The sequence below is a fragment of the Convolutriloba macropyga genome, unplaced genomic scaffold (genome assembly GCF_964194025.1).
Source record: "Convolutriloba macropyga unplaced genomic scaffold, txConMacr16.3 SCAFFOLD_824, whole genome shotgun sequence".
NCBI classification, from domain to species: Eukaryota; Metazoa; Xenacoelomorpha; order Acoela; family Convolutidae; genus Convolutriloba; species Convolutriloba macropyga.
In genome coordinates, this window is record NW_027451936.1 from 1 (window position 1) to 27,997 (window position 27,997).

Here is a 27,997-nt window from a genome sequence, read left to right on the forward strand (position 1 = left end):
TTAGAGAACAATTACTCCGTAGCCAAGGAAATGTAAAAAGAAGCAGTGATATTTGCCCTGAACCAATGGATGTCATCAGATATGTCAGCAATCTGACGAACAGGAAAAATGCAAAAAAAGTTTTAAGCCTTAAATTTACAGCTAAAAGGTAAAATATTATTTGAAAATATGCTGTCTCTAGTGTTCTCAATTGCACAAAGTTGAAAACAATTTTATGAGATAATGTTTTTTTTTAAACAGGTCTTAACTTAAATCGGCTCTGAAACAGGTCTTGACTAAAAAGATAGTATATCTAGTTACTATTTTTCTTCGTTCAAAATCAAAGATACGAGATGTTTTGAATTAAGTTCTGCACAATTGTTACTCTGAAAACCAAAATTGTATTAGAAAAGCTATCTTTTTTGAATTTGAGAATATTAAAAATTGTTTCAAAAATTCTGCCCAATTTTATCTGTTGCCGTTGGAGGATTATCAAATCTGGTTCATCTTAAAATAACCAATTCATTAGCAAATGACAAAAAGATTGGAGACCCTTTTGGAGGTTTTTGATGACAACGCTTTGTTTCAAATTTAGCATTAATAACAAGATTACATAATCGTCAGCTTGCCATATATATAACATCCAAAAATACACAGTGGGCGTGTAAATGCAATAGGCAAGAGATATCAGTGTAAAAGGAAATTGTGAAACTAAAAAACAAATTGATTAAAACCGGATGAATTGCATTCAAACAAAAGGCGAAAGGGGTGGTAGCAGTTTGATAAAATGTCATTAGAGCATTCTTTAGACCGCAATTAAGATTTAGAAAAGGAGATTTCGATGAAAGTTCAGTGGCCAACTTCAGAATAAGAGAAATTTAATTAAACTCGCGCGAAAATCGTGGAAAAGTCACTCAGTCAAACGTGGAAAAGTCACTCACACATTCGAGCGAGCAAAAGAATATTCAAGAACAAAATGATCTGGGGAAATTTTGCATAAGATGCACACAACAATGATCATTTCAAAATTTGTTCGAGAGAAATTATTTAAGATGTGATCTCGTTTTAAATCTCTGATTGTAATATCTATGAGACCCTATCAAGAAATAAAGCTTTCTCTCAGAAGGAAGCATGAACAAAAAAAAAACAGGACAAGTCCTGACACAATTAAAAGAAGTTTGGATCTTTTCCGTTTGTGCCCCCCCCAGCTTAGTGGGCGCATATTATTTGCACCCCCCAGACGCACGTGCCATATTTTCACATAATGATTTACTATGTAATGGCACGTGCTCTGTAACTGGGGGAGCATAACGTACTGGGGGGGCACAAACGGAAAAGATCTAAAAGTTTTATTAACTAAACAAAAAAAACTAGACCCAGAACGGACTACGAATGAATTGGGAAAACCGTTCAGAAAAAATCAGCTCGACAAAATAAAAAAGCGAAATTTTATGTCAAAATGCCGAATGTGACAAAAAACAACCAGCCAGAAAGCTAAATTTTGTTCAAACACCATTTTCTCAGTCTACTTTAAAATTGGAGTAAAAAGTTGCTGCTACAGAAGCATTGATAGATTGTCTGGTGTATTTAAATTGGGTTCAACAATTATCAATCAAACGGTGGAATAAATATAAACAACGATACATATCGAATAAGGAGAAAAGTCAAGCGAAAAGAAATAGTTAAAATACAAAACATAGAAAATCAGTTTAATTTTTCAATAATATTCTCCAAAAATGCAGTCTCAATAACTTTTCTCAAACCTTTACGAATAACCTCAAACGATTCCACTTGGAGACCTTAACTGTTAACAACTCTAACTAAACAGTAAAACTAGAACCAATTATTGTGAAAGGCAGAAAAAAACGGCAGAATGAGGCAAAAAAACTTCAAAATCAGAAATTTTTTTTGAAAATTCCCTTATTTAAGTTTCTCAAAACAAAATTAAACTGATATTGCCTTAACCAAAGGCCACAAAAACAAAACGCAGAAGCTAATTTCAGCCAAAAACGTAATCCCAGACGCTGAAAGCATGAAAAAGAGGACAAAAAACGGCAAAGCGTCTGAAACGACGAAATCACAAAAATAGATCAAGATTGCATATAAATAAAAATAAGATTGAGATGGTAAAAAAATATATGGTAGCTTGTTAATATGGTTTAGAAAAACCACTTGACCCAAAAAAAGTATAGTAAAAACTAAAAAAGTGCTACGAAAAAGCCGCACATGATCAAGATATTTCGCTCGTTTAGCAAAAAATTTTCACACCTACTTTTGTCGCTCTCTCGAAACCGCGATACGAACAGAAATCACTCTCTCTACTCTTCAATTCGTTCAGTCGGTTGAGATAAACACTTAGTTTTCACGCGCGTCATAAACTTTTACAACTGTTTTAAATACACTTCAAAAAATTTTAAATACCTTTTCATTCCTAAAAAGACAATTGAATTGTCAAAATTGGTTTCTCCCTCTTCTCCCCTTTTTTCTCGATTTATTTTCAGCAGATTAAACTATACCCATGTTTTCACGTTCGACATTGACTTTCAAGTCATGTTTCACTGACACCTCACCGATTCAAATTTGAAAGTTATTATAATTATTAGTAGTGATGAAAATCACCATAATCATCATCACTGACACCTCACCTCAACTTAAAACCGATAGAAAACCAGCAACTACCTTTGATTCGCTAAAAGGTCCAGCGTAAAATTGCATTAAAATGATACGCGCAATTAAACAAATGCTTCCATCACCGTTCGAAACCAATTAATGACCAACTACGTACATAATAGTTCTCAGATGGAAAGCACTTTCAGACTTTTTTTAAGAATATTTCAAATCAGAAGTCAAAAGGTTAAAGTGACAAAATAGCACCCATGCGACTACACTAATTGCTAAAATTTCGATTTGGAGAAATCAAACATGTATTTTAGTGTGATTCTGATCTTTTCCGTTTCATTTTTTTTCTTTGCCGCCCCAGGTATTGCCACAAAATTTATGTGCAAATACAGAGAGAATCATCACATTATCCAATATTATTACGCGTGGGCTTGGCGTGTGGGTGCAAACGGAAACTATTCGAAAACCAGCAAATACATGTGCTTTATTAGCACTGTCATTTTCAATGTACCAACACACAATTTATAACTGGGGGCGTAAAGCATGAGCCCTTAATTAAGAAGCTGTAAAGACAGAAACATTAAAGACTAATTAACGATTTCACTATATAACTCAGGCTTCGGGAATTTAAAAGGACGGATTGGATTGGAAATGCTGACCCTCCCAAGAAGCGAAAATGCTGACCCTTATTCAGATTGAGGCTCCCAAAGCTTTTCCGTCACAATATGTTAAGATACTTCTATTATTAGTAGTTGAAAATAGTTCACTTTCAAATGTCCGTAGGTTCACTACAACCTTTGACCTCTATAGTAAAGGGCTGTAAACTTCTCTCGCAAACAATGTGGTTTGAGGTCAAACCAGGACCGAAAAAGGTTATTGGCCAACAGCTCGCTTTCGATGTTACTTCGAATTTGGGTTCACAATTAAATTGCATGATTTAACCTCTAAGTCAGTCAACTGAATCTCATAGGCAAAAAGATTTGAGTTTTGTATCCTTTTTTAAATCTAAGATAGATTAAGATTTCGATATATCTAGAGCATAAAATTGGTAGAGTCAATTCAAACAAATGAACTGTTTCCTTTTCGCGGTGGTCATATACAATTAGATCAGCCGCTTTAACAATCCTATAAGAGATCTTCTCAAACAAGTTGAACTATAGCAACAGGGGAGGCAATTCTTGAATACAATTTAAGCTAGCAATTTTTTGAACAATCAGAACTGACCTCAACACTAGCCTTATGTGCAAATCTTGAAAATTCAATATAAAAATGAATATGTTTAGAAGGGGAGTCAACTCTCTACTAGGTACTTTGGAGGAGGCAACTGTCGAAAAGATTCCCTATGTTATTTATTAAATGTAAAACCGTGTCAACAACTACCCTTCAAGAAGGTCAAAATCTGCCGATATAGTCACAAGATCATTTTCAGTTAAGCACCACCGGGAGAAGGAAACAGGTAACAAATATTGCTTTCAACTAAAGCAGAGGAAAAGGCAGGAATAATTTAGTTTCAGCATTGAGATGGATGGTATTAAGCTGAGCATTTGATGATTTTTGACAGAATCGGGGCTACTAAAATCTGTTAATCATTCGAAGTCCACGTGGCAATATCTGTGCAGCTGTTGGATGCCTAACTTGTTGCTGTTGCGCTATTCTCATTTGAACAATTGGGTTTTGTTGACTAAGTAACAGGTCGGGTCTGATAGCTGGCACTCTGGCAGGAAAGGTAGAGTTGAGACTTCGCGGAAGCAATGCTGGTGTGCTCATTAATTGCTGTTGTGGAACAGTTGAGAACTGATTTCTCTGTTGCATTTGTTGCGGTATTTGGTAACCTTGGCTCTGAAAACAATTTTTAAGATAGTTTCTAAGTTTGATCCCAAAAAATCACAAGTGGGAAATTTTTGACGGTTGTTTCAGCTTTAAAAATCGACAACTGCATAGAACCTTTTCGATATTCCCCGAAAAATAAATTCGGAGAAGTTAACAGGTCACAAACTAATGCATGATTTATGCTAACTCACGTAAGACAAAACCCCAGGACACATTTTAATTTTTATCCACTCCGTCTGAATTTAACTAACTCAAAGACCAAGCCATGTTGCTTTCATAGGAACCCAACAATTATCCAATATGAGTTCAGTTACATTATATTACTCCAGAGGTATTCTTGCAAAGAATGGTACATTAAAGAAAATTTCAACAGAACTTAGTACCCAACGTCAAATTTTGAAATATTTCCTAAGCTTGAAGAAAATTAATATGCATAAAATTCTGCAGAGGCAATCTAATGACAAAGGACAATTCGATGAAGTATTTATCGGAAAACATGCTTGCCAAGCTGTACTAACTGAAGTTTGCACGTTCCCAATCGGTTGCCTGTTTACATTCATGGATCCGGACATTTGTGAGGGAGCTACCGTTCCGGGCAGAAGTCCAAACTCGTTGTGAGGAATTACACTCCGCAGTTGATTAGCTGATGCAACAGAAGGCGTAGCAAGCAACGGGCGATTAAGGCTTGGTGGCCGAGGAAACGGTGGGACATTCCTTTGTTCCGGCACAAGTCCAGACACAGTCATCCGCTGCATCATAGTTTGCGTATTGCATTGAGTAACTATGCCAGGCGTGAAATTAAGGTGTTCCGTTGATGCCTCTAACAGTCTGTTGCGCATCAGCTTATCTGCCTCGTCTGGAAAAGTTTAAGCTCATTAGAAAAACATAACCGACTAAACGTCGGAAGAATTGCTCTCGAACGACTAGTGGGAGCTCTAATCAATTGCAGCCTGCGTCAGCCGGGGGGGGGGGGGCTAAAAGGGACTAAGAACTTCAATAGTGGGCTTCAAATAACCACATTAGAGGTTAACATATACCACTATTAAGATTTAAAGTAAAAAATGACACCAGTTTCGGCGCAATTTTCATTTGACCTTTAGTATTGAATTACCGCCAATTGAATTCAGCTGCTTGAAATTGTGATTGAGAGAGAATTTTAGATCAGGCGAAACGCAAGAAGTCAAGGGCGTAAAAGTCACTCGAAAAGTCAAAATTGTCAAGCGAAAATTTTGCATACAAAAAGAAACACACGTTTACAATAATTGCTATGAACTTCATTCAAGAGCAATTAAACATAAACCGACTAACGTCGGATCAATTGCTCACAAACGACAGGCGGGGCAATTTAAACTATGGGAGGCGTAGCTTAGAAATGTCAATAAAAAGATCCCACTGGCGGTAAAACCCGACCTCCAGAATGATTTGCCATCTTAACCACTCAGCTACAATGGCTTTGAGGGCAACTGCAATCACTCAAAAATGAACAAAAGCTTGAAAAATTTACTCAAAAAGTCACTCAAAAATAACGTGACTTTATTTTTTCAAAAACAAAGAAATAACAAACAATAAAAAACAAAAACAAGAGTTTAACTGTTCTGGACTAGCATTCAAACCCATTTGGACCACACAGAGTTTTCAAAACAGGACAAAACGTACCCCAAACAGTGCATCGCAACTACCAAAAATGAAAAGAGTATATAAAAACATACTTTTCATAATTTTCTTGCGTGCTAGGAGAAAGTAATGAAAATACTTATTGTCCTTTCATTTTTTCAAAGCATGTTGACCAAAGGCTTCCTTTTTACGTGCGGCATTTATTGTTTAAATCAAATACAACAGTATTTCTAATTTTAAAAAGACAACAACTCGACCAACACTCCGAGTCGTACAAGTTCACTCGCTGAGAGCAAAAAATTGAGATAACTGACAAAGATCCGTTGCAAATTTGAAATTTGACACGCCTAGAAACGCCCTCCGAACTCCACTTCAAAAAACATCCCCATTTAGTAAGTTTAAAAAGCAGTAAAAGCAAGTCGAGTTTCCGCACGTCGAAAAATTAAAAATCTGTTTTCTCACAGTACTTAAGAAGCTTAAAGTTTTATGCCACAATTCTGCTCGTTTTTCCGCTCACTTTACTGCTTCAATGTGATCGAAAACCGGAATGTACGAAGGCTAATTATAGCTGCATTTTCCTATCGTAACTATCAAACAAATTAACACAAACTTCTAGAAAGTTTTTTTAAAAGCTAGAAGAAAGTTTTTTTTCAAAGTAATGGGTGAGCAAACAGCCGGACTAAAAACTATAATTATAATTACATCAAAAAGCTTAGAGGACCAAATATAGAAATATACCCATACCCGGCAGACTGCCGAAAAATAGCCGCCATTGATTCCCATAACAGCGATTGGGATTGAAGGAACAAAAAAATGGAAAAAATGATTTTTGTTCATCAGTTAGACATCCTCCTGTTTATTAATGAGAGTATACAGGCGCTAGTATGAATGTCAAAAAGCAATAGAGATGTTAACTAAGACTTCTGAAAACAAAGTAGCGGGCATCTATAATTGGGCTTCATAGCAAGAATTTCGTTCTTCGCTCATTTCAAGAGAAGTCAAAAAGACTTCATGCAAAATGAAAAAGCGGCAAAAGGGGGTAAAGCAAAAAAAAATTATTCGAAGAAGTAAAAACATAGCCGGACAAGTCCTGACGTACAAGTACAATTCAAAGAAGTTTCGTTGACTAAACAAAAAAACTAGACCTAAAACGGACTATGAGTCTAAACCATATCTAAAAAAATCAGATAAAAATTTATAAAAAAAAACAGAAAATCAATGTCAAAATGCGTCATGTGAACTAAAAACCAATAACGAGAAATGGCAATTTAGTTCGAACAAAAAACTAGGCCCAGAATGAACTATGAATGTATTGGGAAAACCATTTAGAAAAAACTTCGATCCAAAAAATCGAAAAAACAGTAAAAATCAAACTGAAAATGCCGCATGTGAACAAAAAAACCACTAGCGAGAAAGCGAATTTTTGTTCAAACACCGTTTTCTCTCTCTACTCAAAAATTAGAGAGAAAAAAATTACACCGCAAAACCACTAGTTTTTTCGCTCCATTTCCTGTTTTGGCGTGACCAAAATCACTACTCCAATTTGGCATCAAAAATCAAGAAAATGTGTGAACAGATCTTAAAAAATAAGACAGCGCCCCAATACAATTCTGAATTGTAAAAATAGGAGTGGTATAATAGCCTGATAAGAAGATGAGGGCGGCTATTAATAAATAATTATGAGAGGATAGAGCTGCCTAATTTATTGAAAAACCTCGGATTTGAATAAACTATGCTCTCATTAAATATTTTCGTAAGTTTTCTGTCCTCTGAGTAGCAATAATTTGTCAACTTGATCAAAACTTGCTAGAGGAAACTTACTTAAAAACGTAACAGATATAATAAAATGGCATTCCGTACAAATCTTTACGCGTAGCACTTTGCACAGTGCACCAGTAATCTCGGGCAGCCAAGATTTTATTTCAAATATAAATACAAAACACGAAAGGTAAAAGAGTAAAGCACTCAAACAAGAAGGCAGTCAAATTTCATAAATTGCGGCTAACCTCACGTGAACCCGCAGTTGTTGCTTGATTGAACACTGCTGCATTTGATATTTCAGTAAGTTTCATGCATTCATTATGCGCACCTTAAATAAGCTATGCTCGAATAGTCAACTCAACGAGATGTATAGTAAGTCTATATATAGCCAACTGTATCGGAAGACATCAAGGCGAAAAAGCACATCTAAATCGCCCGGCAAATCTAGCTGTATTGGCTAGTAGGTATTTTGTCTGAGCCGATTTTCGGCTCAGATTGGTCACCGATACGTTTTCGTAACATAAAAAAATAAAGCCTAAAAAGAGCGCAATCGATTCAGTATATTAGTAGGCTCAACGAAAATTATGTTAAACGAACTTTTTCCGACCTTTCTACGTACATTAAAAGTTAAATGATTAAGAAATTACGCAGTCTTTTCTCGCTTTCAATTTCTCGCTTTGTTTAAATAGCTTTTTAAATAGATTGTTCATTTCCCGCTTTGTTTTCTCGCTGCTCTTTTATTTACTCAGTAACATCCTCCGGCCCGGAAGAAAATGTGGGGAGGATTGGTACAAGCTTAACGAATGGGCGGACGAGCAACCCGGACGACGTGCGTACGACGGCGGAGCAGGCGACGCTGTCGGAGCCGGAACGGAGTTCTTCAATCCGAGCAGTGGGATAGTAACCCCTAGGGTTACTTTCTTCAACGATCCAAACTAAATCACCGACCTTGAGGTGCTGCTCGGCAGGCGTCTGCCACTTAGATCTACAGTTCAGCGCAGGTACATACTCCTTAATCCAACGTGCCCAAATTGCATTGGCGTAGGACTGTGCACGGGCGTACAGCTTACCATGATCGAACTCGTCGACGCCAACGATAGACGGAATTCTGGTTGCTTGGTTACCGAGTAGGAAATGGTTAGGTGTTATTGCGCCTAGGTTGGACGGGTCGGCGCTTACCGGCGTTAACGGACGTGCGTTTAGTGCGTGTTCAAGACAAAAGGTAGTGTTCGACACCTCATCTGTGAGGCGGCGTGTACCGAGGATGGTGTACAGTACTCTCTTAAAACTACGGACCAACCTCTCCCAGATGCCACCTTGGTGTGGCCCACTGGGTGGATTGAACCTCCGCTTAATGCCCTTATGTGCAAGTTCGGTGGCAATGTTAAGCGTATTCCATTTTTCCATACATTCACGGAGCTCTTTCTCCGCTCCAATGAAGTTCGTACCATTGTCCGACCAAATCATAGCAGGAGTACCCCGACGGGAGACGAACCGCTCCACTTACATTACACAGGAACTAGCGTCCATGGACGGGACAACTTCAACATGGACAGCACAAGTAGTGAGACAAGTGAAGAGAAATCTCCACCTCTTCTCGGTAGTCCGACGAACTGTGACGTAGAATGGGCCAAAGTAATCAACCCCGGTGTTGGTAAAGGGAGGAGACTGGTATGCGAGTCTCTCCTTTGGGAGTTCTGCCATGATAGGTTGAATGGTTGCTGCACGGAACTTTCTACACAAGACGCAGTTTGATTTGATGGAACGCAGTGTGGAACGTAGTTTTAGGATGGCATAACGTTCCTGTACCTTTGACCTTAAGTAATCGATGCCCTGATGATGGTTCTTCACATGAGTATGCCGCAGAAACAGTTTAACAAAAGTAAGACGCGCATCCAGCACGATAGGATGCTTAGTGACAAAGTCAATTTCCGCTAGCCGTCGGAGTCGACCAGAAGAACGGATGAGACCATGAGGCCCAATAAACGGAGTAAACTGAACAATGCGGCTGCTCCTCTTAACGAATTTGTTGTCAAGAAGATCCCTTCTTTCGGTGTTAAAGGACTCTCCTTGAACCGGGTACAGATGACGCTCGGCTTCGTCAAGCTCTGCAGGGTCCGCTATACTGCCGTCTACGGTACGGTAACATTCATGAGATGGTAAAAGACGTAGCACATACGCGGTGACACGAAGTAGTTTTTGATAAGAACTGAACTTATCAAACGGGATTAGATTAATGCTTTGTTCCTTCGGGTGATTGGTTACAGATGCGGCTAAAGATGAGATTGAGTCATCATCTTGTTCTTTGGTTACAACGCCGAGCTTGATTTTATCAACGACATCAGTATTTGGCACAAAAGAGAATTGCTTAGTTCAAGAAGTCAGGACCCCTCACCAAGCTACTTGATTGCAAAACTTCAGCGGACATGCCACGCGTGCCAGCATCTGCCAGATTATCACAAGTGGCGACGTGGTTCCATTGGTCAACGCTGGTGTTCTCCAGGATTTCACTAACACGATTTGCAATGAAGATGGGGTGTTTGTTTGTTGAGTTTATCCACTGCAAGACGATGGTACTATCTGTCCACATAAAGACTTGATCCACAGTAACCGTTAATGCTCGGCAGATTTCCCTTTTTAAACGGGCTGCGAGGAGAGCGGCTTGTAATTCCAACTTAGGAACTGTCATTACCTTCATAGGTGCAACACGGGCCTTGCCCAAGACAAACGCCAGCTCTGTTATAATCTCCCCGGAGGTGCAAGTAACTTGAGCCCTAAGAAAACATACTGCACTGAATACGTCTTGCGAGCTATCACCAAACATGTGGAGTTTAAGATGTTGGAATGGTCCTGAAAAGAAACTTCTCGGTATAGTAATCTCAGCTAACCGCGGCAGTTCAATACACCAGGCAAGGAATCTATCAACTGTGTCTTTAGGTAACTCGTCATCCCAACTTTGTCCATTGACACGCCAAATGTCTTTCAAGATTAATCGAGCACCAACAGTAAACGGTGCGACAAGACCAATTGGGTAGTAGACCTTTGACACTAGACTTAAGACCAAGCGCTGTGTTAAGCTTTTTGTGATAGTGCTGTTAGTACCCCTACTCACAACGAGTATCGTTGTTGTGATCCCACTTAAGTCCAAGCACGTGCATTGATTCCTCCTTGGATGAAACGATGAAATTCGGTTCAGTGGATTGAGCAGACCCATCAATTTGGTCAGCCAGATCTGGTACATTGCTTACAAACTTAGTAAGCTTGAACCCACCTAGATAGAGAAGATGTACCAATTCCTTCGACCTACTGAGGGCCCTCTCGGGGGATTCCACTGAGTCTAAGTAATCGTCCATGTAGAAGTTCTCAAGGACGGCTTTCGTAGCTTCTGGGTACTGCTTAGCATTATCACTTACCGTGCGTTGAAGTGCGTAGTTGGAGCAGGTGGGCGAATCTTTTGCCCCAAATGTGTGGCGTGTATACTGGTGTACCACAGCATTTGATGTGGGGTCCTCCAGCCACAAAAAGCGCAATGATGGCTGATCACATGGTAACACTCCAACTTGGAGGAACATTCCCTCGATGTCGGCGGATACGGCAAATGGATGTTGACTGAACCGTAGGAGTACATAGATTAGGTTTCGCAGTAATTCAAGTCCGGTGAGTAATGACTTGTTACGAGATGCGCCGTGGGAATTAGCTGCTCCGTTTAGTACCCTACGGACCTTGCCCGGCTTGTTCGGGTTAACAACCGGATGGTGTGGTAGGTACCACTCTCGTTCCGAGCGACTTTCCACCATATGAGCATCTTTGACCCTTACTACGTAACCCTTGTCTAAGTCGTCTTTGATGGTATTCGAGTACTTTTCCCTTAAAGCCTGATCATTCGTTAGCCTTCTTTCCAAAGATTTTAATTGAAACAGCGCTGAAAAATAATTTTTGGGCTGTTCTATGTTGTCTTCAGCCCATAGCATTCCAACATCGTACCTTTTTCCATTATGCAGGGTGGTGTTTTCAAGAATATCATGCGCACGCGCATCCGAGGCGGCTCGTGGGTCTACTTGCTTAAGTGCGCCGTACGACTCCATGTACCAAGATTTTATCTGACTTGCGAGTTCAAAATCCTGCTCCATATTTGCTTTAAAACAAGTCGAGACTAAACCTGAAGACGACGGTAGAGGGCCGCTTAGAACCCAACCTATAGGTAAGCGAACAGCGGAGGGCGAGCACTTCTCGTCAGCAGCGAAGTATTCTAACGGGCGGATGGCATGATGTACATACCGTCCAAGTATCATCTCAATGTTTCCATAGCAAAATGTAACTGGGTCTAGAACTGCTAGGTGTGGGTATGTTTCCTGAAGTGCTTTAATGTTGATGACATCGGCGCCTACATTCAAATCTTCCTGTACGTAAGGGCTTACTTTAAATGGTTCAAATGCTTGGTTGTCGCGTGGTGCTACAATTAGCTCAACTAACTTAGTGTCTACAACCTCCTCGGTATTTATACCCTTGACTGTTAGTTTCAATGCTGTACCGTGCAAACCTGTCTATTTGCAAGATCATTGGACACCCAGGAGTTACTGCAAGCGGTATCGCACAAAACTAAAGCCGTGGTATCTTTACCAGAAGAGCTCTTCAACTGTAATTCAGTCACCTGAAGGAGGCCTTTCACATTACTCACAGATGACAAAGTAGTGGTCTTACTCGATGATTGGACACTAGAAAGTTTACTTTAATTTGCACCAGCATTAGAATTACTATTGTTGTTTGAAGCGGATTTTGATGGATAAACCCTCTCAGCTCCATGAAGAAGTGTATTATGGTAGCTGTTGCAACCATCCTTCCTGCATTTCCTGGGATTTGGGCATTGCCTGAACATATGCTTTTCTATCAAACATGAGAAACAGTTTCGCTTCCACCACTACCTTTGCTCGCTGAGTGGGAGACTTTTCTTTAAATACCCTACAGTCCCAGATGCGGTGGTTACCTTTACACACTATGCAGCGAGGGGTTGGAGGTGTTGCCGATGTTGAGGTTGAGGCTGGTCTCTGTGTGCCCTTAGATTGCGTATTAGCAGCAAAAGTGCTTGAGGCAACTTTGCTCTTTACTACTGAGTTGGTGTTAACCTCAGTTCTAGCCTTGATGAAGTTTGTTTCATTAAGTCGTGTGCCTCGGCCTTCTCCTTCAACCAATCGTAGAAGTCAAGGAGTGTTGACTACTGCCTGTGGTAGGCCAAATTTACGTTCGAGTGTCTTAAGTGCGTCCTTATACATTACACCACAGTATGCGAACTCAGCGATGGCGGTTTTAGCTTTTCCAGTTACAAGAGTTTTTAAATATGTTAACTTGACATCATCAGTCAAGGACTGTGCGTCTATGGCGCTTTTAAATTGACCGAACCATTCGTGCCACTGCAGGGCATCACCATTGTACTGTGACAACTACCACTCGGGCAGTGGATCGTTCTTCTTACAAGTAATTGCGTCCGCCAACTGCTTTATCAAATCCGCAGAGTCCAAAGAAGGAGCCGAGGGTGTGGGATGCGGCGGGCCACCCCAACACAACGGGTTCGGAACGGTAGCTCCATACGCTGGCGGAAAGATCGGAGTGACAAAGGTGGGGGCGGTACCTGTGGAAGAACTAAATGGATTCGCTTGCATCAAGTCTGATGTTACGTAATTTTGAGGCACTGCTGCTGCTTGTACATAAGAGCGGTGCGATGTAGTTATATAAGGGTTGATTAACGGGGCCGGTTGTATGGTGTTTAAGTTTGCAGATGTACGTACAAGTGGTACTGCATTAGATGGGATTGCTGCGGGAAAACGCCAGATGTTTGGATCCGGGGGAGCAGGAGCTGCGTGGGTAATGGGGACAAAGTTATGGGGCTGGAACCTCTTTTGTGGGGGCGGTGGATGAATTGATTGAGGTACAAAAACGTTTGCGGAGGGAATGAATGGTGCAGGTGGAGAATGGGGTAACAGATTGACATTATTCGCCACGGGGTTAGTGGCGTGTTGTGGGAGTGCTTGTGGCGGCGAAGGAGGAAAGCGGAATGCTGGTGGGATTAACGGGAACTGCGGTAGTACGGGGTCTAAAACGGGGGATGGGGGCTGGTACATTTATGTGTGCTTGTTGCGGATTAAGTGCTTGCGGAGCATTAATGAGTGCACTTAAAGGTGGTGAACGCGGAGGGCTGACTAAATTTAACTGTCCCGGCATGCTCGACCTGCGAGGGAATTGATGATCTTACTGCAAACCATCGAAGTGCATTGTTGCTTGAGACAGTTGTCGGGCTGTGTTTGGGGCGTTTAGTTGAGTTGGCATACCAAAGTTTATTGGTGGTGATGGAGGCGTATATTGAGGCTGTTGCTGCCCTTGCATGATGTTGTTTGCATTATGTGCATCATTGGTTACATTGTTTCTTAGTTCTTGCGGCTCATGGACAGGGAGGTTGATGCTGGCCTCAACTTGACCATGTGTCTTGAGATTGGAGTGTGAGTTTCGAAGATGAGTTGAAGAAGGACGTGACACAAGTGCTTGGTTGGATTGGGCAATGGAACCAGACAGGAGCAAACTCGGTTCATTTGCAACATCTGCGATGTTCCCGGCCGGTGACGAATTGACCCAATCTTGAACAAGTTTCTTGCTCTTGACTGAACTTCTTTCCATAAAGAACTCGCTCATTTTTCCAGCACCAGACCCGTCGGCGGATGCTTTTGTCATCAACAATTTCTTCAAGGACTGCAGCAGCTAATTCCCTGCGATGGTCCCCCTCAAGCTGCTCAATTTCCGGTTCTCGCAATTTTGTTTGTTTTTCAATTTCAAGACGCTGTCTAGCAACGCGCAGCTTTGCCTCATGTTGTTTCTCAAGTTCCTCCCTTTTAAGTCTTGATAATTCTAAGTCTCCTTGACGCTGACTTGATCTTTTTGAGGAACTCATATGTGAACCTGTTCTAGAATGGTGAGAGGTATACAGCTCTGCTTTCTCTTTGTCATGGACCGAATTGATATACCCTCGAGCAGCAATGAACTCGTCAGTTTTCTTTGTTACAGTCTCTAACCATCTTTCAAGGTTCTTACAGGCAGCATCTGGATCTTCAGTCTTTTGTGCCAGATCAAAGAGCTCTTCATTCTTATCAACTACTCCAGTAAAAGCATCCTTGCACTTCACAATCAGACGTTCGATCTTAACTTTCCTGTCTTGCTTATCAACAGCATTGTTAATTTCACTATAGATGTTATTAAGTTCAGCCTCTAATTTTGCCCTCGCACTATAAAGTTTGTTAATTTTGTCCTGCAATGTGGCCATGGTCTTATGAAAACAGGAACCAAAAGTTTAATTTGGTACTAAAACAAAAGTACACATACAACATCACGACACAAATGGTTTGAACCGAACCCTAGTGTGACGGTATGACTAGCAAACCACCAAAGAGCAAAGTTATTTGTCGAGTACAATAGTAAGGAAAGTACAACGTAAGGAATAGTAAAGAAAGAAAGAAATGTGAGCGCTGAAGGCGCGACACGTGACAGAACGGGAGGCGGTACGGACGGGAAGAGACGCCGAACGAGTAACGCACGACGCAGAGGGAAACCGGAAGGACGAACGGGAGCGTCGGGCAAACAGCGCGCGACAAAGCGGGAAAATGGCACGTGCGGGGCGGAAACGTCGGGCGGACGGTGCGCGACGAAACGGGAAAACGATATACGGACGAGAAAGAAACGTCGAGCTGGTAGCGCGCGACGGGACGGAAAACCGGGATAGCACGGGAGGGAGACGATAAGCCACAAGCGAGGAGGCGGGAAGATCAATGCTAGCAGACCACAGCAATGAACTCAACCAAACAAACTAGCCGTAACTCCAGAACAAACCCGTCACACCCTAGCAAACCACCCTACACAGACAACAAAAGTGCATACTACCAAAATTGATCAAGCTACAACAAATTGCTAGCAAACAAGAGTGGTGAAAGTCACGAAACAAACCAGCCGTAACTCCAGAATGAACTTAAGTCACACCCTAGCAAGCAACGAGACTAAACACCCAACCTATAGGTAAGCGAACAGCGGAGGGCGAGCACTTCTCGTCGGCAGCGAAGTACTCTAACGGTCGGATGGCATGATGCAGATACCGTCCAAGTATCATCTCAATGTTTCCATAGCAAAATGTAACTGGGTCTAGAACTGCTAGGTGTGGGTATGTTTCCTGAAGTGCTTTAATGTTGATGACATCGGCGCCTACATTCAAATCTTCCTTTACGTAAGGGCTTACTTTAAATGGTTCAAATGCTTGGTTGTCGCGTGGTGCTACAATTAGCTCAACTAACTTAGTGTCTACAACCTCCTCGGTATTTATACCCTTGACTGTTAGTTTCAATGCTGTACCGTGCAAACCAAGTCTATTTGCAAGATCATTGGACACCCATGAGTTACTGCAAGCGGTATCGCACAAAACTAAAGCCGTGGTATCTTTACCAGAAGAGCTCTTCAACTGTAATTCAGTCACCTGAAGGAGGCCTTTCACATTACTCACAGATGACAAAGTAGTGGTCTTACTCGATGATTGGACACTAGAAAGTTTACTTTAATTTGCGCCAGCATTAGAATTACTATTGTTGTTTGAAGCGGATTTTGATGGATAAACCCTCTCAGCTCCATGAAGAAGTGTATTATGGTAGCTGTTGCAACCATCCTTCCTGCATTTCCTGGGATTTGGGCATTGCCTGAACATATGCTTTTCTATCAAACATGAGAAACAGTTTCGCTTCCACCACTACCTTTGCTCGCTGAGTGGGAGACTTTTCTTTAAATACCCTACAGTCCCAGATGCGGTGGTTACCTTTACACACTATGCAGCGAGGGGTTGGAGGTGTTGCCGATGTTGAGGTTGAGGCTGGTCTCTGTGTGCCCTTAGATTGCGTATTAGCAGCAAAAGTGCTTGAGGCAACTTTGCTCTTTACTACTGAGTTGGTGTTAACCTCAGTTCTAGCCTTTGATGAAGTTTGTTTCATTAAGTCGTGTGCCTCGGCCATCTCCTTCAACCAATCGTAGAAGTCAAGGAGTGTTGACTACTGCCTGTGGTAGGCCAAATTTACGTTCGAGTGTCTTAAGTGCGTCCTTATACATTACACCACAGTATGCGAACTCAGCGATGGCGGTTTTAGCTTTTCCAGTTACAAGAGTTTTTAAATATGTTAACTTGACATCATCAGTCAAGGACTGTGCGTCTATGGCGCTTTTAAATTGACCGAACCATTCGTGCCACTGCAGGGCATCACCATTGTACTGTGACAACTACCACTCGGGCAGTGGATCGTTCTTCTTACAAGTAATTGCGTCCGCCAACTGCTTTATCAAATCCGCAGAGTCCAAAGAAGGAGCCGAAGGTGTGGGATGCGGCGGGCCACCCCAACACAACGGGTTCGGAACGGTAGCTCCATACGCTGGCGGAATGATCGGAGTGACAAAGGTGGGGGCGGTACCTGTGGAAGAACTAAATGGATTCGCTTGCATCAAGTCTGATGTTACGTAATTTTGAGGCACTGCTGCTGCTTGTACATAAGAGCGGTGCGATGTAGTTATATAAGGGTTGATTAACGGGGCCGGTTGTATGGTGTTTAAGTTTGCAGATGTACGTACAAGTGGTACTGCATTAGATGGGATTGCTGCGGGAAAACGCCAGATGTTTGGATTCGGGGGAGCAGGAGCTGCGTGGGTAATGGGGACAAAGTTATGGGGCTGGAACCTCTTTTGTGGGGGCTGTGGATGAATTGATTGAGGTACAAAAACGTTTGCGGAGGGAATGATGCAGGTGGAGAATGGGGTAACAGAATGACATTATTCGCCACGCGGTTAGTGGCGTGTTGTGGGAGTGCTTGTGGCGGCGAAGGAGGAAAGCGGAATGCTGGTGGGATTAACGGGAACTGCGGTAGTACGGGGTCTAAAACGGGGGATGGGGGGCTGGTACATTTATGTGTGCTTGTTGCGGATTAAGTGCTTGCGGAGCATTAATGAGTGCACTTAAATGTGGTGAACGCGGAGGGCTGACTAAATTTAACTGTCCCGGCATGCTCAACCTGCGAGGGAATTGATGATCTTACTGCAAACCATCGAAGTGCATTGTTGCTTGAGACAGTTGTCGGGCTGTGTTTGGGGCGTTTAGTTGAGTTGGCATACCAAAGTTTATTGGTGGTGATGGAGGCGTATATTGAGGCTGTTGCTGCCCTTGCATGATGAGTTGAAGAAGGACGTGACACAAGTGCTTGGTTGGATTGGGCGATGGAACCAGACAGGAGCAAACTCGGTTCATTTGCAACATCTGCGATGTTCCCGGCCGGTGACGAATTGACCCAATCTTGAACAAGTTTCTTGCTCTTGACTGAACTTCTTTCCATAAAGAACTCGCTCATTTTTCCAGCACCAGACCCGTCGGCGGATGCTTTTGTCATCAACAATTTCTTCAAGGACTGCAGCTGCTAATTGCTTGCGATGGTCCCCCTCAAGCTGCTCAATTTCCGGTTCTCGCAATTTTGTTTGTTTTTCAATTTCAAGACGCTGTCTAGCAACGCGCAGCTTTGCCTCATGTTGTTTCTCAAGTTCCTCCCTTTTAAGTCTTGACGCTGACTTGATCTTTTTGAGGAACTCATATGTGAACCTGTTCTAGAATGGTGAGAGGTATACAGCTCTGCTGTCTCTTTGTCATGGACCGAATTGATATACCCTCGAGCAGCAGCAATGAACTCATCAGTTTTCTTTGTTACAGTCTCTAACCATCTTTCAAGGTTCTTACAGGCAGCATCTGGACCTTCAGTCTTTTGTGCCAGATCAAAGAGCTCTTCATTCTTATCAACTACTCCAGTAAAAGCATCCTTGCAATTCACAATCAGACGTTCGATCTTAACTTTCCTGTCTTGCTTATCAACAGCATTGTTAATTTCACCATAGATGTTATTAAGTTCAGCCTCTAATTTTGCCCTCGCACTATAAAGTTTGTTAACTTTGTCCTGCAATGTGGCCATGGTCTTATGAAAACAGGAACCAAAAGTTTAATTTGGTACTAAAACAAAAGTACACATACAACATCACGACACAAATGGTTTGAACCGAACCCTAGTGTGACGGTTTGACTAGCAAACCGCCAAAGAGCAAAGTTATTTGTCGAGTACAATAGTAAGGAAAGTACAAACGTAAGGAATAGTAAAGAAAGAAAGAAATGTGAGCGCTGAAGGCGCGACACGGGACAGAACGGGAGGCAGTACGGACGGGAAGAGACGCCGAACGAGTAACGCACGACGCAGAAGGAAACCGGAAGGACGAACGGGAGCGTCGGGCAAACAGCGCGCGACAAAGCGGGAAAATGGCACGTGCGGGGCGGAAACGTCGGGCGGACGGTGCGCGACGAAACGGGAAAACGATATACGGACGAGAAAGAAACGTCGAGCTGGTAGCGCGCGACGGGACGGAAAACCGGGATAGCACGGGAGGGAGACGATAAGCCACAAGCGAGGAGGCGGGAAGATCAATGCTAGCAGACCACAGCAATGAACTCCACCAAACAAACTAGCCGTAACTCCAGAATAAACTTAAGTCACACCCTAGAAAGAGGGAGAGAAGCTACTGCCAGGTAAACTAGCCCAAAACATTATGGGGCTTTATTTACGGCATCAAAACATCAAATAATTTACGGAAACGAAGTAGTATAACCAAAAGTCGAAAAGGCCAGGAAATGTACTAGCGGTAACTCCATAACAAACCCGTCACACCCTAGCAAACCACCCTACACAGACAACAAAAGTGCATACTACCAAAATTGATCAAGCTACAAAAAATTGCTAGCAAACAAGTGTGGTGAAAGTCACGAAACAAACCAGCCGTAACTCCAGAATGAACTTAAGTCACACCCTAGCAAGCAACGAGACTAAACAACCAACCATACTAGCAGAAAAAAAATTACTACAGCAAAAACTCAACATACTACATCATACGACAGATAAACGGGGGATAGAGAAACACGGCGACACGGAAACAAAAAGACGGAAACTGAAAAATGAAACCAGATAACGGAAAACGGACGGTAGTGAATAACTCAAAAAATGGGGAGAGCGATACGTTCAGTAAAGCGCTATTGGAGAGGACCAGTCACAAACCAACCCGTAACTCGTGAGTAAACTAAGTCACACCGCCAGTCAGCGGGTAGACTGCCACAACGCAAGACTAAGTGACATTCAGGTTATCAAAGGCTTGAGTGAGCTCCACCTCCTCGAACGCATGACGGATGCGAAGCGTTTTACGACGGCGCTTAGAGAGCTTTTTCGATCGGGAGCGTGTTATCAAGGACCGAAGGTTGTTCTTATGTGCTAACACTATAGTGAGTGTTTTCAGCTCAAGCGCAGGCCTTTGGTGTAATGCTCTGTAAACTTTAAGTAAACTAGGATCTTTCTGTTTACGTTTAGACACAATGTCTTTCACTATGTGGATGGTAACTAGAGTACTACGCTTGAGCTGATCGTAAATATCAGGAGTTCCCTCTCTGGGGCAATACACTATAGCTTCTATGTGCTCCTGATACTCTTCAAGCACTGCAATAAGCTGCGAAGGTGTTAAAGGCTTATTGTTGTTACTGCGATGACGGGAAAAAGAATTGTTCACCACATCATGCCATATAACTAGCCTCTTTTTATCACGGAATAAATAACTCAATTGGAACTGAGCAGTTTTTCGTACTTTCACCGCGTTAGGATTGAAACTAAGACCCGGTAATGCGTAAATTCCTTTTTTATATTGGTCTTGTAACGCTTGAGGTAAAGTTTTTATGGCGTGATGCAGTGAATTTGCAGCTAATATGAAACCCATATAATGTTTTTTACATAATTGATTTGAGCTTTGCTCAAACTCCGAACCCTGATGTTAAGTGCACAATTTTCACGAGTTACCAAGAATAAGCGCTTATTGTGAAAAAATCTGTTACCTGATTTTTTTGTGAAGTTTGAAAAACTTGACCAAACTTTCTTTTTTTTACAACGTTTTAACCTATCTAACTACTATATGAGTATGCTAGAATGATCGGATAGACTATTTTCCTATTACTCAAATTTGGTCAATTTTTTCAAACTTTTTTTTGCTTCGCGCAACCTAAGACGTTTATAGCCTTCTTAAACCAAATTCAGTGAGCTATAACGCAATAATACAATTATCGCATTTTTTGCCAATAATTTTCAAAATTGATGCTTTTAAACTCAAAAAATTATGAGATAGGTTATCCGTGACCGGTGAACTCGGAAAAAATGTTATATAGGATGGGAAATGGGTTCTAGGAGGCTAAATTTGCCGGTTTCTATAATCAATTTAAGGCAATAGCAAAGATTTGGTGAAAGTTTGATTGAGTCTTACAGTTTTTTTTTGGATGACCTGAAGGTTACAGCACTCGGTTTTTTGTTTGTTTTCCGCTTTGCCTTCGTTCTCTGATCACGGAACTCTGGTAGTTGAATTGACTTCTTCAGACCTCTCGTAGAAACCCCAACATCAGTATCGTAGAAACCCCATTATCAGAATTTTTTCGTCTATTTCTCTTCCTCGCTGGCAACAGCTACAGCTCAAGTGGCGACAACTACAGAGGGGGTGGTGGTCGAGGAGGTGGCGGTGGGGCTTGTACGGGTCCTCCCGAGGAGGGGGTAGAGGTAAAAGACCCGAGTGTCCTCGTCACGTGTCATGTTTCTCAATATATTCTTGAATACCAACACGAATCTTGTTAATCAATTTTCAAGACCGTGGTGTAATTTTGGAGCATTGTTCAATCCGTGATTAGTAATGACAGCGTTGTAATAATTTGTTATAGTAAAGCGAAATGCTAAATTGTATCGTTGAAATTGATTTGTGTTAGAGAATGAAGATGAAGTGATCGAATCATGTCGGAAGGTTTATAACTGACAGAGTTCTTTGAACATGGTGTATAGCGGCACCAAAATATAGCTGATGAATACAGTATATCGGAACTTTTATTCAACTCATCGAGATGTATAGTAAGTCTATATATAGCCAACTGTATCGGAAGACATCAAGGCGAAAAAGCACATCTAAATCGCCCGGCAAATCTAGCTGTATTGGCTAGTAGGTATTTTGTCTGAGCCGATTTTCGGCTCAGATTGGTCACCGATACGTTTTCGTAACATAAAAATATAAAGCCTAAAAAGAGCGCAATCGATTCAGTATATTAGTAGGCTCAACGAAAATTATGTTAAACGAACTTTTTCCGACCTTTCTACGTACATTAAAAGTTACATGATTAAGAAATTACGCAATCTTTTCTCGCTTTCAATTTCTCGCTTTGTTTAAATAGCGCTTTAAATAGATTGTTCATTTCCCGCTTTGTTTTCTCGCTGCTCTTTTATTTACTCAGTAACAATAGGTTTAGGCATCAAAAGTGCTTCCAGCTTTCAAAATTGCAGTTTAAACAAATAAGCTTTCTTTTTCTTGTACTCAAGATCATGAGGTATTACTTGCATTTCGAAAATCAACATACTCTATTCATAAGGAACTAGAAAATAGAATGATTTTCGTTCAAGTGGTTTTACCAGAGCAACCTAATGTATAAACCTAGGCATCTCATCATTTCGAAAAACTAATTCACCAAGACAAGCGAAGATGTTCTATGAAAGGTAAACCTACCAATGCACAAATAAAAAAATTAATTGAAGAGGACTATGCTTAACAGTTAACCAATGGAGCTGCTTAATATAATTTGAGCATGGTGTACGAGGAGATATTTGACATGCTGAGTTCATTATATGTTGTACTTTCTGTTTTAGATCAGGTTCCCGTAATCTTGGAACCAGAGAATCAATACCCAAAAACTCAATCAACAAGTTTTCCTCAACTGTATCTCTGACGGAGTAAATTTTCGCAGGAAATAAAAACAACTACTACCCACAGAACATAACGTATTTGTTTTGTATAAGAAAAACTCTCATCTAAGTTGAAGCCCAGTAAATTATCTTTATTTGAAAACCTGGGGTGGCTGGGAAGTTCAATATCGCAACATACATAACTCTTTCTATTAATCAACAAGTTTTTATTTTCATTGGACTTCAGTCGAAGCAACACTGAAGCACTTTAGCAGAGTCAAGAAAAACGCAAGCCAAGGAAAAACGCACTTTTTCGGGTTATATTTGAGGAGTAACTCATTCGGCAATTTAACTTAATGGTTGTTTCTGTCAAGAACTTCTCGAAGGCACTTTGGTATTAATTGAACAGACTACTATTTACAATGTGACGCCCCGTCTGCACAAAAGCCGCTCGTTCCAATAAATTCGGCAGATAACTTAGGTTCGAGCTAGCTCGATGGTTTGAAAAATAATCACAATCAGAATCTTCTTTATTGAAGTGAGGCTTAACAGTGAAAATTTTAAAGAACTTGTTTTTCTGTTACTTTTAAAACCGGACGTAGCTAACCCTTAGTCTAAAAAAATTTAGAACAAACCGACTAACGGCCAATGAATTTTTCCCGAACAACGCAAGGGGCAATTTAATTTAGAGGGGGTGTAGCTTAGAAAATATTTATGGGTGCAAAAAACTGACCGTAGAAGAAATCTCACCCGCAACCTCACGAATGACAGTCTTATACCTTAAACAACAAGCTATACTATCTTTGCTACTTCCTCTTTGCTCACTATACTTCCTCTATTTTAACAATAGACTTAATTTCAGAATGAGAGCAATCGAGATCACTTAAAAAATAAGAAGTCACGCGTGGAACTCAATTGAGATCGCAGCATTCTCTAGAACAAAAGCTCAAGAACTGTCAAGCAAAAATTTTTCATAAAAAAGTGTATAAAAATCGCTTCAACTTTCATTCCAAGTTAATTAACAGTTGAACTGTTGCCATCATTGTAAACCTTGACAAACCTGGATCATTATCCACCATTTCCACCGTCAGGCCATCCTCAATCGAGGCCCGTTTCGCATCCAGTGCCTCCTTGCAGCTCTGGTACACAATGAAAGCAACATGTTCCCTCACTCTCACCTTCTCAACTGAGCCATAACCACGAAAATGCTCTAGCAGTTCAGCTTCGCTAGTGTTCAGTTTCAAATTCTTCACCACAATGGTACTGGATCCTTCGGGTTTCTTATCATGAAGGACGTCGTTGGGAATAGCCCAATCTACGCAATAATCTTTGTAACCGTTCCACGCTTCGATAGCCTTGGGCTGGATACGAATCAAGTCTCGACATCTTTTGGCACTTTGGAACGACTCAAATGTCAAAATACAAAAGCCGGAATTTCCTTGAACCTTTTCGTTTTTCTTATACACCATATCGCAATCTACTATCCCATAATGCGATTGAGAAAACGCTGATAAAATTTCGCGCTCTGTCTTATTAGTTGGTAAATTGCAAACGAACAGCTGATTAAATCCAACTTCCCGTTTAACTATCATTTTGTGTCTCGGTTTAATAAACCGTCCATGGAGTAGCCTCAGAGCTCGTTCGGTTTCGATTTTAGTACACATCGTTACAAAGCAGAATCCCTTGTTCAGGCCTGTATTTGGATCCAACAAAACTCTCAGTTCATAAATATTCCCAGCTTCGAAGAAAACAGGTATGAGGTCGTCTTCAAAAACGTCGCATGGAAGTTTACCAACAAAGAGTTTACAATCTGGACCCGGTTTTCCCAGATGATAGTCATTAGGGGGTCCGAAGCACCGGTTACATGGATCTGAATCGTCATAGTTATAATTAGTTATTTGGACTAAATATGATAGTTTCTCATAATTGGGTTCCATTTTAGTGGGGGTATATTGACCTTCCTGATGCGGAACATAATTGGAAGGGCCAGCTCCACACACTAGGATCTGATTTAACGTCGCCACTTCGTTGTTAAATACGCTAGCATCGTTATTGCCAGAGCCATTTTGTCCTTGTTTCCCTCCGCGCTTTGCAGTAAGCTCTGGTTTAGATCGCAGCTTGATAGGAATCGGTGGCTTGTAAGGGACTTGACTTTGAGTTACTTGGGGCAACGCTGGTTTTTGAACAACTGGAAGTTGACTGGCAAGCGGTTTCAAATCTGGTTTTTGCGGCTTAGATTCTTCTTTTTCCTTTTTCATTTCTAATTTCACATTGACCGCTGACCTCTCGAACCTATCGTCTGCGTAGTCAAAATCGGCCGAACCTTCCTGTCTCGGTTCGGCGTTGGAGATGTAAGATGATATGTCAATTTTGGTTATTTTTTCTTGTGTCATTTTGATTACACTTGGTGTAGAAAATGATGCGTCCACTGAGCTCCTGTCTAGCGAAAAATCTTCACAGCTGCTGGCTGCCCTGATACTGTTTGACCCATACGTTTGCTCCTCAACATGGCGCGGTTTTATCAGTTGAGATTCAGACGGGTTGTCTTGTTTCAAACTTTCAATGTCAGCAACTTCGACCGCCTTAATTTCTTCTTCTGCTATGCGAGCTGCATTCAATTCTTCTGCTTTGCGAGCTTCATTCAACTCTTCTGCTTTTCGCATTTCTTCCGCCTCTTTCGCTTCCTTCTGCTTTTGATACTTCTCAAGGGCTATCTGCTCAGCCGATTGGGGCTTTTTGACAGCTGCGTCTTTGAGAAGGGCCTTCCCTTTCATTGCAGCTAATCTAACTTTTCCTTTGAAGAACAAAGTCCGGCTTCTGATCTTAGACAAATCACTTTCTCGGAACTGCTGAATGACAAACAATCCCAGTTCTTCACCTATTTCTGAGAGACTTTTAATTACGTCATCGGCTAGGTTTTCCGAGAGAAGGCCGTCAGCGTAGAGCTGATCAAGTTCAAGGACAACATCTTCTGATATGTTAGCTTTTAAAAACTCTTGTGCCTGAGGGCAGAAATATTTCACATCGCTATCATCGAGATTTTCTTCAGTACTGCAATTTTCATCATTAGTTTCAACTTGTTCACAAACAGTTTCATCTACTTGTTCGAAATTAGGATTAGAAACCGGAGAGTTTCCGTCCACTTTTTCTATACCTTCAGAAGCACCTTGTAAAATAGCACCAGCCCCATTTGATTTTAAGGACGAATTGTTGGAAGATCCAATTGAACTCACTTGTTTTTGCTCCAGGTCAAAATAATTTCTTTCCATATCGACAACTTTATCTGAGCCTCCATCGCAGTGCTCAGTAACATTTTTGTCGAAAGAATTGTTCGATAACAGCACATTGTTTTCCGTGTTTTCTGATCTCGTTGTTTCACTTGGACTAAAATCAGACGTTTGAATAGACCTCAATATATGTGACACACCAAATGATGCAGTATGATTAGTTTCGGGAACAAATTCAACTGTAGGTTTATTAGCACATCCCTGATAAACGCTCGATTCATTCTCAGACTCCTCAGAGCTCGAAGCCTCTACGTCGTCTTTCGATTCTTTCTGGATAGCTTTTTCAGGAAATTTTGCCTTACGAGGCCCGATCACATCTTTCTGACAATGAACCAGGAACTTTGAAAGCGCTAAATTCTTCTTTATCTCTATTTTTGGCTGAGACTTCACAGATATGGGCAATAATTTTCGTTCACACTTAGTATCAGCCGGAACTGAGCTCAAAATGGCCGAGTTGTCAGCATTGACTTCGATTTTCAAGCTCCTCAAAGGCACATCAGGAAGCACAGGTGTGAAATCTTTCTTCTCCAGTAAAGTCTTTAATCTCTCCCGCATTGCAGTTTGGGAACTCTCTTCACCCAAAACTTCAGGTTCCTGTTTGATAAATATTTTCTCGATATCATGCTTCTCCTCCTCAATGGAGGACGTTTCCGTACAGGTTGCATTAGACTTCTCATTTTCAGGAATCTCAAGAGCTATTTCTTCGTCAGCTGATCTCGCGAGTTCCGTGTTATCGGCGCTGCCTTCATCTTCAGTTTTGATAACCATTTCAGCCTCATTCTTGACTGATTTGGTAACTTCCGATTCACCCGTTGGAGCTCGTACATCTTCTGAAACATCCAGCTTTATTGTTGTAGATTTGAACTTAGACTCGTTATCTGACGATCTTTCTTTTCGGCGCCTTTTCTTTGTCCTGGGAAACTCGCGAGCTTGTATCTTTTTCTTCGATTTTTCCTCGGCCTGTGATATTTCTGAAGAGCTGTCCCTTCTACTCGATTTTCTTTTCCGCTTCTTACTAGGCGAACGAGATCTGGAGTGCCTTTTAGTCCCATAACGTTTAGAGTTGTGCTCTAGTTTTCGATAATCTTGATTCGAAGAAGCTGAATTTTTAGCCAGTCGTCGTGAAGATTCCCGATTGTTTTCAATTCTACGTTGCAGGCTTGTTTCGCGCCTAATTTCAGACTTGCCACCTCTTCCAAAAAAATAGTCACCAGATGTCTTGGATTTATCGACAATATCATCACCGCTCAACTGTTCTAAGCTCAAGCTTCGAGAATGTGACCGGTTTCGCTTGCGTTTAGACTTCTTGCTGTCTGAACGATCTTTATTCTTCTTTTTACTATGTTTTGAATGTTCACTCATTACACTGTTAGAAGATTTCGGAACGTATCTATCGACAAAAGAGGTTCTTGATACTCTTGTATACGTAGTTTTGCTGTATTTTCCTTTCCCTGTATCAAACATACCGTTACTATTTCTGTCTTCTTCGCTTGAAGAACAATTTTTAACAAACTTTTTCATTTTCTGAAGCTTTTCAAAATCAGATTTGTGCTTATCCACATCATTGTTTTCGCAATCAGAAAAGAAATCCGAAGCCGAGTTGAAAAATTCGCTTTCAGTTGATATAGAGGACACGTCAGAGGCCTCAATTATTTTCTGCTTTTCCTTTTTCTTTTTCAGTTTCTTGGCTTGTTTCTCTATTTTGCGCGATAACTTATGATTCGACGAGTGCACTTTTTTTAAAACTCTATTTTCCTGTCGACTCTTTCCATCTTCATTCTTCTGTGCTGTCTTTGCAGTTTCGAAAATTTTTTCAACAATCTGTGGCTCGGGTTTCTGCCGTTTCTTTTTCTTTTGCTTTGGGGACTTCGGCTTTTTCATAATCACAAAATGAACAATTGAAAATCTTAAACAGCAAATGCCCTTTCCCAAACACCAAGTAATTTTAAGTTAAAGGGTCTCGAATTAATTGCACGGTCTCGATTTTCTGATAAAATGAGAACCCTCTTGCGTACTTTTCAATTAAATTTTGAGGAGTAACTTTCTGCTAATTAATTTATTTAACTTGGT

General features: G+C 41.2%; 1 protein-coding gene across 1 annotated transcript; it reads right to left on the bottom strand.

The window, feature by feature from the left end:
- Positions 1-3,981: 3,981 nt before the first annotated feature.
- On the bottom strand, positions 3,982-27,987 carry LOC142357063 (uncharacterized). The gene is made up of 3 exons (XM_075408778.1): positions 23,701-27,987; positions 4,947-5,284; positions 3,982-4,437 (listed from the first exon to the last, which is right to left on the bottom strand). The coding sequence occupies exons 1-3, from the start codon at positions 27,806-27,808 to the stop codon at positions 4,171-4,173; spliced, it is 4,713 nt and encodes a 1,570-aa protein (XP_075264893.1). The 5' UTR covers positions 27,809-27,987; the 3' UTR covers positions 3,982-4,170.
- Between the last annotated feature and the right edge of the window lie 10 nt (positions 27,988-27,997).